Raw genomic sequence first — 15,879 nt, forward strand, 5'->3', positions numbered from 1 at the left:
TAGTAAAGGCCCATCATCTTGCCGCTTTCACGTTCATGCATGCAAGAGGTCCTTTGTTGTGATAAGAATTGTAGACTATCAGGTTTGCAACCCTGGTACAAAAAGTGGCATTAGGAATTTTTCATTTTTCCTTCAAAGTTGGCCCATGTAGTTTGCCAACCTTATCAGACCTTTTTTGCTCCAGGTTTTGCAAAACCCGTGCATCAAACGTATTATTGATATGAATATTCCCAATATTCTATCAATTTAAAGGCCAACACGGCCCTCTAATATCAATTATCAATAGTCGCTACAAACAAATTCGCCTTATAGTCCATCTGCAAAATCCAAATGGCAAGCGACACAAAAATTAATCCTAGGAGATGTCCTGGCAATGCCGACTGTGTCAGAAATTCCTAGCCAATATTGCTGTCCGAAGCAGTTTTGAAAACTCCCGGGCAAAAAGTGGCGGGAAAAAACGTTGCTTACGCTGCTGCAGCAATCCTAGCCAGCAGTCTGTCTCGCTCTTCTCTCGGATCTGCCTCTGAGCGCTCAAACTCGTTTGTCAAGCGGACTCACAACAGGCTCGTGCTCAATGCTCATCCTTGTGTCTCCGTATCTAATTTGGCTTTGGGTGAGAATGTGGATTGGGAACCGTGGATCGTCATGTGCAACTCTATCCCTCAAGGAAATGGTAGAAAATATCTTGGGTACGGCATATCAAAGGTGGGTTCTTGTAAGGTATGGGGAATGTTGGCAAGTTGGAAGATTTGTTAATTTATCCACTAATTGCAATGGGACCGTTTGTCGGCCTGCCCCCGTCAATTTACACCAATCCCATCCGTCAAGTTCAGATGGCACTGTTCCTCAAGACTGAGAGATGTCAGAGCAAAAAAAACCTTCGTGGGCCAGAAATCTTCGGTCTTAAATGCTTCATTTCACCTCTTCGTTCCTGATGGATTGTGGCACCGGACCGGAATTGTTAAAGAAGTTTGCTCGGTCTCTTTTAAGAACTATTGCACTAAAGATATTGTGTTTATTCCAAGTTATCCTCAACCTTTTGTCTAAAGCGAGATTTTAACCCCGGGGCCGTGAGAAGTCTTTGGGCCTGTCCGTCAAATCATTGACGTCAACTGTTCCCCACATAATATTCCGGGCTCTGTAGATTCCGACAAGAGTTTCTGAGGCAAAAATCGGGCCACAAATTGACAACTGAAGCCTTTTTCATCAATCCTCCTCAATTTTTTACCTGCTTCGTGTCTTGTATTTTCCCTCATTTGTTGTTTCCATCGTTTGCAAAGTTACAGGGCTGGGCGAGCCCCAAGGAACCTACCTTCGTTCCATTTTTTTACGTATCGGCATTCTAACTGACGGATTCCCTATGGAGCCAACAAGGTGCAGCTTTGGTTCGAAATCCGCATTTTCTGGAGCAAAAACTGATTGATGGGAAAATGTAATTGGCAGCTCGCCCTCGGTTTCCAGAGCATTGGTATTTAGAACCGACAGTGGATATTGAGCCTGTTTCTCTGCTCCAGGTCAGCATAGATTTCCATTTTTTGACCATAAAATGAGCAATGGGAAGTCGATCCGAGATTTAGTGCGCGTCAGATGAGGAGTAAAAACACGTGTTCCAAGATTGGATTCAAAGGATGCTCTCTCGTAAAGTGAATTGTTCCATTTCCAACTCCCCTTTGGGGTGGTGCCCATAATTCGGTTTGAGTGTGAGAGGATATGGGTGGGTAAATGTGTATAACCCATTTTGGTATTTTTCCGTACACTCGGGGACTGTTGGAAACGACGGTATTCGCACCCAGTCTCCTTGCCAGGGTTTTAATCACAGCACTCAGGCGTAAACGTGTTCCTGATCGTCCATATATCTACCAAAAGGCAATAAATCCTGTCTTGTTTCCTTTTCACCCAGTCCCCATTTGGTTCCAATCCCACCGCCCGCCATGATCCACTGTATGAAAACTAACCTAGTCCAATTCTCTCCGACCACTTCCACAGGACAAAAATATTGGCGAGTCTCGGGGGAGTTCTAACACTCGCATGTTGTACACGATTTTTGCCAGTGTTGTCTTGGATAGTTCCGAGTTCGAGGTTGGAACATGATGAAAACTTTGGGGGTGAATTGAGCTAGGGGGCATGAGAAAATACCTTTTTGAGAGCTATAAACTGTTCCAGGGATATTGATGGTTCATGGGGGTTGATCATTATTTGGAAATTAATCCCTAGAATGAAAAGTAGGATTCTCTGGTTTTTTCTTGGAAATATTTGTACGGAGTAATTCCAAGAAAATCAACGAGAGCTCTAAAATAATGCTAGACAACAATCGCGAAAAAGAGCAAGAACGAAAGAGGAAACACATGAGAGGGAGGGGGAAGGATGGATTCCCAAGGGAGCTTTTTATTTCGTTTGCTCTGGGATTTCTCAACGTCACATCCGATATGTGATTACAGCAAACGCCGTGATGTCTTATTTCCTCAACTCTTGAGTCAAAGGATCTTTTTATCCAACCTACCTTAGGATTAAGGTACTTTTGTAATGTCTAATAAGTTCCTGAGTCTCTTCTTCTTAAGTAACACCTTACCTCAGACTAGCTTTATGGGAAAGCTATTGCCTGACAAATTGGGTCTCATCAAGGATTCCCAGATTCCTCCCCCTTACGTTTATTGCATTGTTTCGCTCTGCCTCTTCGGTTTCATCTTCCTTCTCATGCTTGAGAGCATTTGTCTGGAAGTGTTAATTAGATTTGGTGTCATTCGCCTAAACTGTTATCCATTCTAACCTAATTGACGGGAACAAGTTCCAACAAAAGTTTGAGTTCAAAAGCGTGTCTGTTTACCGGGCATTGAAAAAAAACCCTGGATGGTTTCATGAATTGACCTCCATGAAGTATTGGGCAAAGGTTGAATGGTGATACATACTCCATGCGAAGACGATCCAGACCATCCCAGACACCAATCATCAATCCACCCACCCTGAAGCCATTGGGTAAACCCCTGGAACCATTGGAACCGTCGCAACCATCCCCTCCCTCAGGGTTAACGCTCATATCGTTTGGGTTTTTGTTCCATTAGCGCATTTTCCATCAATAACAAGAAGACACAGTCCGGTGCCTGATGATCAATTCTCGCGTAAAAAAGGACTTGGAACAGACGAATGTCTCTTGAAGATCATTAGCCAACTCAGACTAATGATCCACCCGTTGTTATATACTAGGAAATGAGCTAAGACAAACCTATGGAGCCCAAGAAACCATACAGTATATTAGAAAGATGAAACAAAACTCGACTGTGGCAAAGGAATGAACCTCAGAGGCACCGGAGGCTTTTGTAGACTTTCTGGCCTTCCAGCCAAGAACTTAATCCATTCAGTCTCGGGGTCAGGTTAATTTTTCTTCGCTAAAGTGATCTGCCCCAAAAGCTACGTCCCCCGAATCCCCTCAAAATCGAAGCATACATGCTCTCAGCGACACCTAAGATTCATTCTATTAAACATTACGAAAAAACTGAGTGAAATATGATGACAGCTCATTTTGCCTTAAAAGGAAGAAAAACGTATGTTTGGATATTTTCCTTGTTAGCAGAATGATATTTGTTTCCCAGGGAGGACACCCAACTATGAATGATGCACAGTAAGTGAAGTTAGATTGTAGAAACGGATCCAATGGTCCAGGTTGGGGCCATCTTCACTTTGGAACAGGTCAGGATAAAGGGGGAAAATTGCCAGAAGGGGAAATCATTGGTAAAGAGGACAACGACGACGAAGAGCAATCGTTTTTTCCGAGCAGGGCTTACCCAATCGACCCCGTTTTTCAGGAGTCATCCAGACAGATGCAATTTTGCAATATGCTTTGGAACCTAAAATGGGTAATAGCTATTACACAACTCTGTAGTTCTCCTATTTGAAGCATGGCACTTTTAAGTAAATGGTCATTTTGACAATGAGCAGTCCTTTAACGTCTGAGACGACTAAGTTCTCAGCTCAAAGGGAAAGTGACATTATCAGTTTTCCATGAGGGCAGTTAATAGTTCCACTTGATTCATTGATCTCGACGAGCAGAGGGATGGATTGGAACGAGGAAGGGTGACTTTTTTAGTAATGGAACCCTCATTCATTCCTCAGGGGTGCGGGTCGATAACAACTCATGGAGACGGTTACATCATCTGGTTACTTTAAGTGCACTCACCTTTGAAATCTCGATTTTCTCATGATTTCCATGAACTCTCCAGAGATCATAAAAATCCTGTTACGAATGAGCCTTGAGAAACCCTGATGTTGTCAATGTACTATCAGTGATGTGGCATTGTGCAGATGAACGGTGTACGATAAAGCCCACAGTCAAGGTTTCCAATGGAGATCACCCACCCTCTTTCCATTACGTCAAGTAACGCAGAGTCGATCTTGCCAGATCTGGATCTGGGGCATCGTTGGCCGAATCAGCTTTTCGTTTGTTTGTACTATGGCGATGGCTTGGAAACCGAGCTTCTGTCAAGCCCATGACAACGTCGTTTGTCGGGCGGAGGTACTGTATATTTACAGACGGGTCGAACGAAGTAAGTTGTACTTATGGACGAGTTCAATCAGATTTTTCATCAGACCACGTGGTGAAGAAGAGGGTAGCGGGGCATGATGAACACTCATTAGCATCACACACGATGCCCAAGCTGAATTCCACCGCCCTCTCTTCAGAGACTCTCTCATACTTTGAAAGACTGAAAGAGAGAGAGAAATAGGGTACAGTACATCCCACTCATAGTGTGTTAGCACATCCTCCAGTACCTTGACTCGAACCCACCCCGTGTACTCTGTGTACCACTGGTACGGAGAGCTCAAAAGCCGGGCCAGCCAAATATTCCCCCAGAGTTACTGGGTTCTGTCTATCTGTCGCTTGGTTGCTGACTTTCCTCCAATTCCGGATCGATACAAATGAACTGGGAGCCAGACTGGCTAACAGTACTGCAAAATTGTCAAAAACAGGGGAAATCGCAGCTGTTTTCCCTCAATCTCATTAAATGCTGCGATAGTGGAGGATCTGGAAGAGATATCTTCAAACTATGGCTTCCGATTATACAGGCCAAGAAACCCTAGAAGGTAATGTCAGAATGACGAGAAGCAAATCGGCGGCAAGTGTCTCCAACATGGGTTCCGGCCAGTCGAAAGTGTTGTCAGCAGGTGTCAGCGAGGATGAGGCCATCAGGTTCGTGCCTCAGAATACCCCGTCTATTTTGGAGATCAAGCGGCAACTTCCGGCGCATTGTTTCCAGCCGACATTGGCCCAATCGTTCTATTATGTCCTCAAAGACTTGGTCATCATGGCCGTCTTGTACTTGGGGATGATTTTCATGGATCTTCAGTTTCCGTTGGCCATGTACCTCACTTATCCGGTGTATTGGTACCTACAGGGCACAATGATGTGGGCCCTGTTTGTCCTCGGCCATGACTGCGGCCATGGGTCATTTTCCCATAGTGCCCTCATCAATGATATTACTGGAAATCTCCTCCATTCGCTCATATTAGTCCCATATTACCCTTGGAAGGTGAGCCATCGCCATCACCACAAGAACACGGGTAACATTGACAAGGACGAAATCTTCTATCCGGTCCGGGAGAAGGATTACGCTGCGGACGGGAAGAAGTTCTTGCCTTTGTTCGGATTGGGACTCTCTTGGTTCTTCTATCTGTTCAAGGGATACGCTCCTAGGGCTGTCAATCATGTCAACCCCTACGATGAATTCTTTGTCCGTCACGCCAGCCAGTGCGTCGTCTCACTTGTCACCATTGCTGGATGGGTCTGCTTCGGATTAATCCCGTATGCCGGGCACTATGGTTTTACGGCTCTGCTGTGCCATTATCTCATCCCTATCTTTGTCTTTGCCTCATGGCTGGTTGTCACCACGTTCCTCCACCACCAAGACGAGAACGTTCCTTGGTATGCGGATCACAAATGGGACTTTGTCCGTGGAAACCTGTCCTCCGTGGATCGTCACTATGGTTGGGCTCATAACTTGGTTCACAACATTGGCACCCATCAGATCCATCACCTCTTCAGCAAGATCCCTCATTACCATTTGGAGGAGGCCACAAAGACGTTTCGGACGGTCTATCCGGATTTGGTGCGGATGTCGAATGAGCCGATAATGCCGGCCTTCTTTAAAATGTTCTACATCTTTGATCAACAACAATGGATTAAGAATGACGCAGAATTCCACGTTTACTCATCTAAGAAGTCAAGGTAGAATGGCATAAATATATTTTTGTTTTAATTGCATTGATGTAAAATAAAGGGCATAAGAAAAGCTGGGAAATAATCGATCGTCCACTACATCTTTCGTTTGGATCAGACCTTTCTACCGATTCCAATTTCCCTCTTCAAAAGAGACGAGAGAAAAAAGGAGGTGGCAAAAAACTGGAAAGATAAACCAAAACGGATCATTGGGTCGTTGAGACTCAGTCAAGACAAGTGAACGAGCTGATACACTATATATATTTATATCCTCAACAGATACCCAACAACTTGGTTAGCGTCTTTTTTCGATTATGAGGTGACACAAGGGTGTGCCATAAATCCTTAAGCAAAGCGAGCAATTCGCAGATTGAATATCTTTCTGTCATGAAAGTAAATAAATAGGGCATAAATCTAAACATTTTCCTTCCACCCCTCCCATCCCTCGAATAGGATGCAGTGTCATAAATTTCAAGATTTCAAACCGAGGGAAAGAGCTAAGCGAAACTAGTAGAGCGGGTCCCTGTGTTCCAATCCCTCCCAAATCTGCCGTCGCCAAAAGAATTCGCGCAGCTCAACCATGAGCCCTTTTCGGAAGATGTAGGATTCGCTCATAGATTTACATAGTTTGGTAGCCAATTTGGCACCCAAAACCCCTTATTAATACTAAAACGTGCTTAAGGATCAAATTTGTGATAGGTTTGTCTACGAATGCAGAGGCCAAGTGAATGATCTAACCACCCTTCTTAAATCTGTGAATGAAGTCCCGTTTAATGCTCACGCTTGTGTCTCGTGCTCGTGCTCATCGCTGTTATGTTGTGTTCAAAGCAACTCAAGCGAGTGACAGAATGCAAGATTTATGCAGATAAATAGCTATTCTAATCGTCTTCTTGCATCTCATGAAGAAAATATGAGGAAGCACGACACAAGTTGAGGGCGACAATGGATTATTAACCTCCTCCTGGGCGTCCAACGCTCTTCAACATGAGACATATATGTTATGGACCAAGGGACTACCATTCCAGACCAAATTTAGGGACAAATATAACTTGGGAAGCAGAATTTAAAAGATAGCTCTTTAGAACTTATGCATTTTTGACATTGTTTTCTCCAAGTATTGTTTTCTAGGATTTTTTTGTGAGTTTAAGACTAAAATGACATTATCAACACAGATGGGGATCAATTGCAAATGCAATCTACGTACGTAATTTTCACTAGGGTTGTGTGCCATTTTAATCGCAATTAACAAACATATTTGGTCACATCCCGGTCAATTTTCATTCCAAATACTTTGCAGAGAAATTATTGTCTTTACTAGATCAATGAAAGTAGAAGTTTTGATTCGAACATCGGCATCAAAAATGCTGTCGTCCTCTTCAATAATATGGCTGTCGCCGAAAGAAACAATCACAAAAATTTTACTAGCTTCAAACGTTCAAAATTGTTCCAGATCTCGAAATACCCCACCTAAATTGTCACATGCAATCTTGCACACAAAAAGTACTATGTATTTAATGCTCAAAAAATACACATACAAATACAATCTTGAAAGTTTAAGAAGGATTTTTGTGATCTTTGGGGGGGGGACATTGGGATTGGTTTGGTTTTTCACAGGCTTTTCTAACCGCTACAGGGAATGTAATCCCCAGTGCTATTAAAATGAAAGGTTATAATTCGTCTATTTATTACCTTTCAATCTTTATTTGATATTTGGTCTACCAACTAATTTGAGTTGGCAGACCGAGCTAGTCCTTGAATAGATGGTTGATCAGGAATGCTATCTAAAAAAATTGTCCAAGTCTGACTTGAAAGATGCGACCGGATCAACAAGGCCTACGTATTCCCTACGAATATCAGAGGGAAGCAAATTAAACAATGAAGGAGCCCGAGAAAGAAGAGATGTGGACTTCATTGTTCGAACTAGCCTGGATTCTCGAAGACTTGAAGGTGCTCTCAAAACGCACATTAAGCCTCTACGGTCACTAGAATTGACCCTAAACCCTGGGTTGGGACAAAGCTCATGGATACTTTTGAAAACGTACAATATCAGATACCTTTCGTACCTTCTCTGAACACTGTACAACCCCAACTTTTTTAGCCTCTCCCAATATGAGAGCTCTCTCAATCCTGTGATGTTCCTAGAGAAACATCTTTGGACTTGTTGGACCTTTGGCAAACCTGCTGAACTCAATGGAGCCCAAATGGGTGAAGCATATTCAAGATGTGGTGGAACAATCGACTTGTACAGAGTTAGCATCGTGATGCTATCTCTGGACTTAAATGTGCGATATATCCAACCACACATTTGAAAAGCTTTACCCAATTTGAAGATTTTGGGTTTAAATGTAATAAACCACTATTTTGACGATGTAATTGCAATTCATTACATTTGGTCGCGCAATTGAACGGTTCTTATTATTGAGGTACTTGGATCTTATATGGTGATAATACGTTTACATGCATTCTTAAGATGGTGAAAACCAAGCAATTAAAACAACAAAGTGAGGCGATATTAGAGTAAAAAAAAGGTTGGTGTGGTTTTTGCGGGCTTTATCCAATCGCTACAAGGAGTGTAATCCTCAACGAACTTTTCCACTCTTACATCTACCCGTATAAACTTATTTATAATATGAAAATATCAATGTTTTGGAGTCATGGCAAAGGAGTCGAATTGTATTGCAAAAATTAAAACATACTTTTAGATATTGTAAATGGAAGCAGATGATCAAGTTTATAAGATCATTTTCCTTTTAATTTACGTACTTTATTACAAGCTTGTGCTTAAACATCACATACACGGTCTCTTGCCCAACATTTGCTAACAATTTACCGATGTCACGCAACTTACAACTTTTCAAAAATTCAATTTTTCAACAAACAAGTCCTTTTTTTATTCAGTGCGCAAGCCAAGCAAAAGAAGTGTCACACTCTCTCCAAAAGCGGGACCACAAATGGTTAGAACCATTTCCGAAGAAATTTGTCTCCAAACTCTTAACGCTATCTAGGGGTATTTGAAGGGTGAATATTTTACCCCACCCATATTCCCTTTCACTCCACATCTGGTCGACATTTTTTTAGCATGAAAAAAGCATTTGCCTCCCTTCGCCGAAGGTTTTGGCTATTTACAAGGTGTTAAAATTCAGCTGGAAACCTGGTCCACCTTGGGTCAAAAATCATTAATCTCCCTTCTATTGGTTTCTGAAGCGACACCCTGTCATGAAAGTGAGAACCAATCTGAAAAATGGAGCCTCTGTCGAAACGTTTCTTGGTCACATAACTTTCCTTGAATCTTGAGTGAATTAGAAGAGTCCGCGAAATTCAAATTGGTCCTGGCAAAAAAGAGCTCAAACCAAAGTTTGAGACGAAGTCATCTGAAGTGAAAGTTCTCCTACCCCCGGACTCGTTCTTTGGACCTCAGCGAGTGTCTCTTGGTGTTCCTTGTGTTCCCAGTGTTCTGCATCAGAGGGTGGAACATGCATTTGAAAGCTATCCATCAAGTGGAAATGGGCTGGAATGAAAATCTCCCCCTTCGATGCGTCAAGACTCCCTAACAGTGGAGGGATAAGAAAACACTGTTTTAAAACTAGCGTTAAATAAAATGGCCAATGATTTTAAAAAGCAATTTGATACCGTAAAACATGAGGTTTTAGTAAAACTTTTGTTAGATATCTGGAGTGTAGAGCTTTCTAGTCAGTGGTTGACTTTTCCTTGGTTTTCCGTGCAGTGATTTGGATCCCAAGAGCCCCGAAGTCCAGAAGGATTGAAAAATGGAAAACGAGCTGATAACAGACTTGAGTCAAGATCTCCCTGTGATAACTTAAGAGGGCTTAATACAAAATATATAGCAACTTTGCCAACAGAAGGAGTCCCAATAGTTGTTTGGCGGTTTTGACTTGTAGCTGAATGAAATCTGGAGACAAAAAAAAGAACTCACAAAACTTTCGTTTGAGTCCAATTGCCTGGTTCTGAGTTTGATGAGATAATCATCGCGCGATATCCATGCTTTTTATCCGTGAGGTTCACCAAAGTTTTTCTCTCGTTTTGGTTTTTTGTGGACTGACCAATCCAGGCGGATTTAGGATATACTTTGAGACTTCTTAACTGGATACTTGGACTGAGGACGATTGGAACATGGATTGCCTTTTCCAGAAGTCCAAGGTTATGTATGATGGCAAATTTGGGGGATGGCAAAAAATCGAGAGCCATTATGAGTGAGAAGTAATATTGAAAATAGGTTCAAAACTTTCCCCCTTCGACACTCATCCAAGTTAGAAAACTTCTTTCAATTGCAACAAAAACACATCCGCGAAGACGACCAGAGCTTCCTATGACTTCTCCCAAAGAGGGTTTGAGTCGCCAAATGGGCAAAACCATTCAAGATCCTCGGCAAAAGTCCGTATCTGTTCAGGTTACACCCTTATTTCAATTATTTAAAAGAAAGAAGAACAGCAAAGTCACGAGAAAACGGAGCAACGGCGTTTCCGCATTTTCTCACATCCGGATCGCTCCTCCCTATCTCCCCTTCTTTGAATAATTTTCCATTATTCAAACTCGCTTGGATGCAAATCATATGCTGGGATGACATTGCAATTCTCATGATCATCAAAGTCGGGCTCCATTACACTTCAACCCGCGTTTTAGTCTTCAAAATTACTTCAGCTTTCAGGTTCAAGTGAAGTTGAGGTCAAAGTGTCGCCCTGCAAGTTTTGAACAAATGATGCCATGGGCTTTCTTGGCTGGGAGCTTCGGTGCTTTTATCTGCACACTTCACAAGCATCATGAGTGATTCCGGTGAAAAGCCACTTCCAAAGATCTCTTGTCGAGAAAATGAATTCGGAATGAATTTGCAAAAAAGCCCGTCTCTTGATGAGTCATGGCGGATGTAAACAAGCTTTATCGATTTCATTCAGGTCTTAAACGGATCACGCAACCTTTCAAGATGGGTGGAAATATCAGGACCCTGAAGAATGTTTTCCTGGGCTTTTTGTGACTATTTCCAATGGTAAAACTCTGGAAAATTAATGACTTCAACGAAATTATGGTTGGCGACAAAAAGTGTAATTGTTTTGAGATTTGGATCCTGTTAAATGAACTTGGGTGGATGAGGAATTTTGAAATATCTCAATTAATCATTGTAAATGTAACCACAACATGGGATTAATATCCGTCTCCCAAAACGTAGATTTCATCGTGAGTTCAACCATTCGACTGATTTGATCTCACTCCGACGCATTAAGTGATCGGTTCCATGAGATTGAAAGAAGCATACTCCTCCTTGTGACTGAAAGATCACTTTGGGCCAATTAAAGCTTGAAGACTGAATGGTTTAGGGAGCCCTGCTCCATCTCGAGTCTGTCCCAAAGCAATGTCTAGCTCATCTCAGCATGGTCTACTTGCCATTCACTGTGCAAAATTGAAAAACCATCCCAACACAGCCATGATAAATGGTTGCAATATTCACTTTCAAATCCGTAAACATTGTGCATCAAACTGAAAATGAATGGAGATGTGATAGGAGCACTTTTTGGATCGGCAGTGCCTCATTTCCAAATGAGGAACACAGTGTGTGTGAATGGGTCCTTTTGGGGTGTGTTGCAGCTTGCAGTGTACCAAGGGAAGCCAGAAGCGAACTGTTGGCTGTCCCAGTTGGGACAAGGGAACAAAAAACCGCTTTGGACCCAAAATAGGGTGATCCATCTCGGAAGATGCTTAGCTACAACAAAGCATGATGCCAGAAGATTCCAACTGCTTTTTGGCACTCATATCCAAAGAAGATGGAACACGCTTTTAATCCTGCAACTTCTCACAGACCAAACAAAGAGTCCTTTTACCCTTTACTCTCGCAGATTATTTGCTTGGGATCATCACTTCTCAAGGTTTCCAAAGTCTTCCAAGTACGCTCAAAATAATTTTCCTTAGCTCCACCATTGCAACTAAAATTAACAATTTGAAGTTTTCATCACTTAGTGTTATGAAATAAAGCGGTTTGCGAAAACGCTGCAGGTTTTATTGCAAATGATTGGGAATGGTAATTCATACCATAATGGCGTGTTGTGGCATATCGCCTACAGGGCTGTTCTCTTTCGAGCTCAATTGCACGAAAATGTTGCTCCACCTTCATACCATCTCACTCCTCACTTTGGCTGTGGATATTGAGGTCTCTCGAATAATTTTCCGACTTTTTGCCGTAATTTCAGTCAATGCCATAGCATACCTTCATATCGTCTTCGATTAACGTCTTGTAAAAGAATTTAAAATGATATTGCAACCACGTGGGTTACCATTGATTTTTGGGGTAATGTTGTATTCATGTTTGTGTCGTGTGGTACTTATTTTTATTTTTATTTTTGGAGCTGTATCGTTGCCTTGGTTAAGATGTGGTGTGACAATGTATGATAGACAATGCAATCGATTTGAAAAGCCCATGCTTCAAATTACCCTTCTGGCTGACGAGTGAGTAATATTTGAGAGCTGAGAATAATCATTTGTGCAAAAAAACGCCAATGCAGGCTTTCCTTGTGGCTGCTTGAAAACGATGGAGGCCTGCGTTTAGTTCTGGTAACAACTCACAATAACCTGGCCACAATCGACAGGGAAGCCTTCTCTTGAATTAAAGCGCTTTTGACGACGAAAGTAGACCATGTTCGCTGAAAGAAAGCCATCAAAGCTTTACAATTTGTTCTGAGATGACGATTTAGTTACCAACGTGAGAACTCATCTTTATATGCGTATCTCTGCTAAGTTTGGAGAAAGTTGATTATAGTTCTGGGGTATATGAGGATTAAATCCCATGAGGTTGCTATGTTAAAAAGCTGCTCCCTTTGTCTACCAAGATAATCATTTGATAAAATAACTTTGGATGTTAATATGGAGTTTTGTAAAGTGCCAACACAAAAAGCGATGAGCTTTGCAGGCCAACCAGACTGCTTCGCAATCACTGCATTAGCTGCAATGATCTAAGAACGTCCATCGCAAAGAGTTGATGTTACAAAATGCTACCCGTAAATAGGAATTGAGAAATGTGGCAGGAAAAAGACTTGAATAAAACACAATGATGCAATGCCTAGAAAATTTGAAAACTTGCTTTTAAATTGCGGAATTATCTGTGAAAATCCATTTAACAATTTCAGACATTTTGATATTTTACTTTAAATTCTTTTGATAGTGCTATTAACGCAAAAGAAAATCCAGCTAATTTGCAATGCTATAAAACATGACAATTTTTGCAATTCAAGTGCAGGAATATTCAACAAAAAAGTGGATAAGAATGAGCCTTCGGAACTCAAAAATACCTTAGCAGTTGTTCAATATACTCTTTCATAGTCTTACTTTAATTAGAGTAGGCATGTTATATTTAGCCATGTTGGATAATAATGCTGACTTAAAGTTTATAATAAAAACCACTGACCAATCGCATAGCATGAAAAAATTGAGCGGAGTGCTTGGCGTCAAATGTGTTTGGATCTTAAGATTGATTTAAAGTATTCTAGTAGCACCGTGTCTACAACAATTTCGTAACCCTATCCTCACGTATAGAGCACATTATTGAGCACTAGTCCAAAAATACTCCAAACGATTAATAAACCGCTAATGAGTAACGCAAGGCTTTGGAAACGCAACGGCAAAAACTGGGATTCATTAATCACATTGCCAAGAGCTAGAACATTTCTCAAAATGGAGATTCGTCCGTCCGTGCATTAGAGCCAGAGCACCAGACTAGCCTAGCTAGCTGCCTTTGTTTCTCACTATCATTACCATGAACACTTTTTCTGCACCGAGCCCCGAACCAAGTCTGTACACTATATCTTTCTCTCTCTGTCTCACTCTAGGCTTTGATTGTTGTTGATTATATAACTTTTCTTCATAAATTCCGATATCCCATGGCTGTGTGTTTAAACCGTTTATTTACCCAGAAGGGTCGATATAACCCAGGATTCGTGACAAGGCCCTTTTCTCGCATCAATTGTTCGCCATCGGGGGCTGATAAATCACCATCAAAAGTGATTTCCTGTTGCAATCTTGAGCAATGATCTTAATTTGCCCAAGTCATCCCGCCGTGAAATCTTATCTCATCAAAATGGACTCGATCACCACCAAGATGAAACTCGAGCAAAAAAACCATGAGTCAGGCAAACTCGCATGAATCGACCTAATCTCATTGATATCCTGTGCGCTTCTATTTGAACTAGTAATCTACCGCGGAAAACATCATGTATAAGGTCATGAGAGGGCCAAGTTGGCATTTTCATCCATTTTCCAAACCTCGGAGGATAAACTATAAACCCGTAAAACGAATTTCCTCCCTTTATACCGCCTGCCTTCAGAATCCGAGTTCTAACGCCTCGGGCCCTCTCGACAGTCCATGACATCACGCAACCTATAATTAAGCATGTCCCATTGGATGATTCCCGTCTCATCCCGATTGGAGGATGCGTAGGATAGACCCTTCGTATATGACTGAGAACGAACCCGTCCATCCAATTTTCAAGTCATGAGGGTGATCACGATGATATTCCTTTTTCTGGCTCATTTCGGTGCTCAAGAATTTCTGAATGCCTGAGACCAAGCAAAAAAGGGGCTCCGGGGTCGGGGAGGAGAAATGATGGTGCCGAGAATTAGAATAAGACATCTTCACACGAGAAAAAGCCGATTCAATAGGCTCTGTATTCATTACCAACTTGGTCCACAATGCTCGTTGGTTGGTTGGTTCGAGTGAGTATGTACGTATGTAGGTAGTGCCACGTGCTTTTCGAGGTCCTCATTCCCAAGTCAATGACCTCTCCGCCTTTCTCTCTCTATTTAGGACAAGATGGAGAAAAGGCCACAAAAAGTGACAAGGACACAATTTGTGATTCCTTGAAGAATATCTTGGGGAGTGACCTCACATAATTGGGAGAGCCATTGGTCCATGTCTAATGGAAAATATCGCTCCATGTTTCTGTTGCTTTAATAGAAAGTGTCTTAAGTTTTGTAATCAAAAGCCGGGTCTACTCTCCTTTTTTTGCTTCCATAATGAGAAAATAATCTATACCCGAAGAAAGAGAGCCGATGTTTGTTATCGATCCGTCCCTTCACGGTGTTCCCATAAAAACGCTTGGAATTTTCTCCTTCCTCTTCCTCGCCTCCTTCGCCTCCGTCCTCCACCTCCTTAAGCACATCGACCTAGTTTCTTGATGAATAGTAAGGAAGTCTGTCTGGTATAGTCTCTAGTCCCATTCTCCAGTCCGTCGTGTTCCTTCTCCGACGTGTCCCGAGGTCTGGGTCTGGGTTCCACGCGTTCCCTCCTCCTTCCCCTAGACAGAAAACCTTTAATCCTGGGACTGGGGGAACAACGAACCAACTCCCTTCTACTCAGAGGCTTTCTCGACAAGTTCAGACTTGAGAGACGCTTGGGTGGGGATCGTGGAGATGGAGGAGACCGCTCTAGGGTTGCCAGCCGGTCAGGGCAAGGCCAAATAGAAGGTGGCCATTCTTTGTTGAAACTGAGAGGAATGCGTCGATTTTGGAGGAAGCCCTGGATAACTCATGTGGTCATATTGGATTTCAAAATGTTTGTTGTTGGCCCCAGAGGGCCTGATCTTCCTTGGCTTCGTGTCACGTACACGTAATCCAGTGGGCTTGCTTGGGAGATGGTTCCCAACCCACGATGAATTGGAATATGCCGAGGTCAT

General features: G+C 42.3%; 2 protein-coding genes across 4 annotated transcripts in view; both read left to right on the plus strand.

The window, feature by feature from the left end:
- LOC131882837 (zinc finger protein rotund-like) overlaps positions 1-15,879 on the plus strand; it is a 79,128-nt gene that overhangs the window by 6,450 nt on the left and 56,799 nt on the right. The window lies entirely within an intron of this gene.
- Positions 4,245-6,281, plus strand: LOC131882840 (uncharacterized). The gene has a single exon (XM_059230130.1). It carries the CDS (start codon positions 5,040-5,042, stop codon positions 6,219-6,221), a length of 1,182 nt encoding a protein of 393 aa, XP_059086113.1. The 5' UTR covers positions 4,245-5,039; the 3' UTR covers positions 6,222-6,281.

Source organism: Tigriopus californicus, chromosome 6 (genome assembly GCF_007210705.1).
Source record: "Tigriopus californicus strain San Diego chromosome 6, Tcal_SD_v2.1, whole genome shotgun sequence".
In the NCBI taxonomy this organism is placed as follows: domain Eukaryota; kingdom Metazoa; phylum Arthropoda; class Copepoda; order Harpacticoida; family Harpacticidae; genus Tigriopus; species Tigriopus californicus.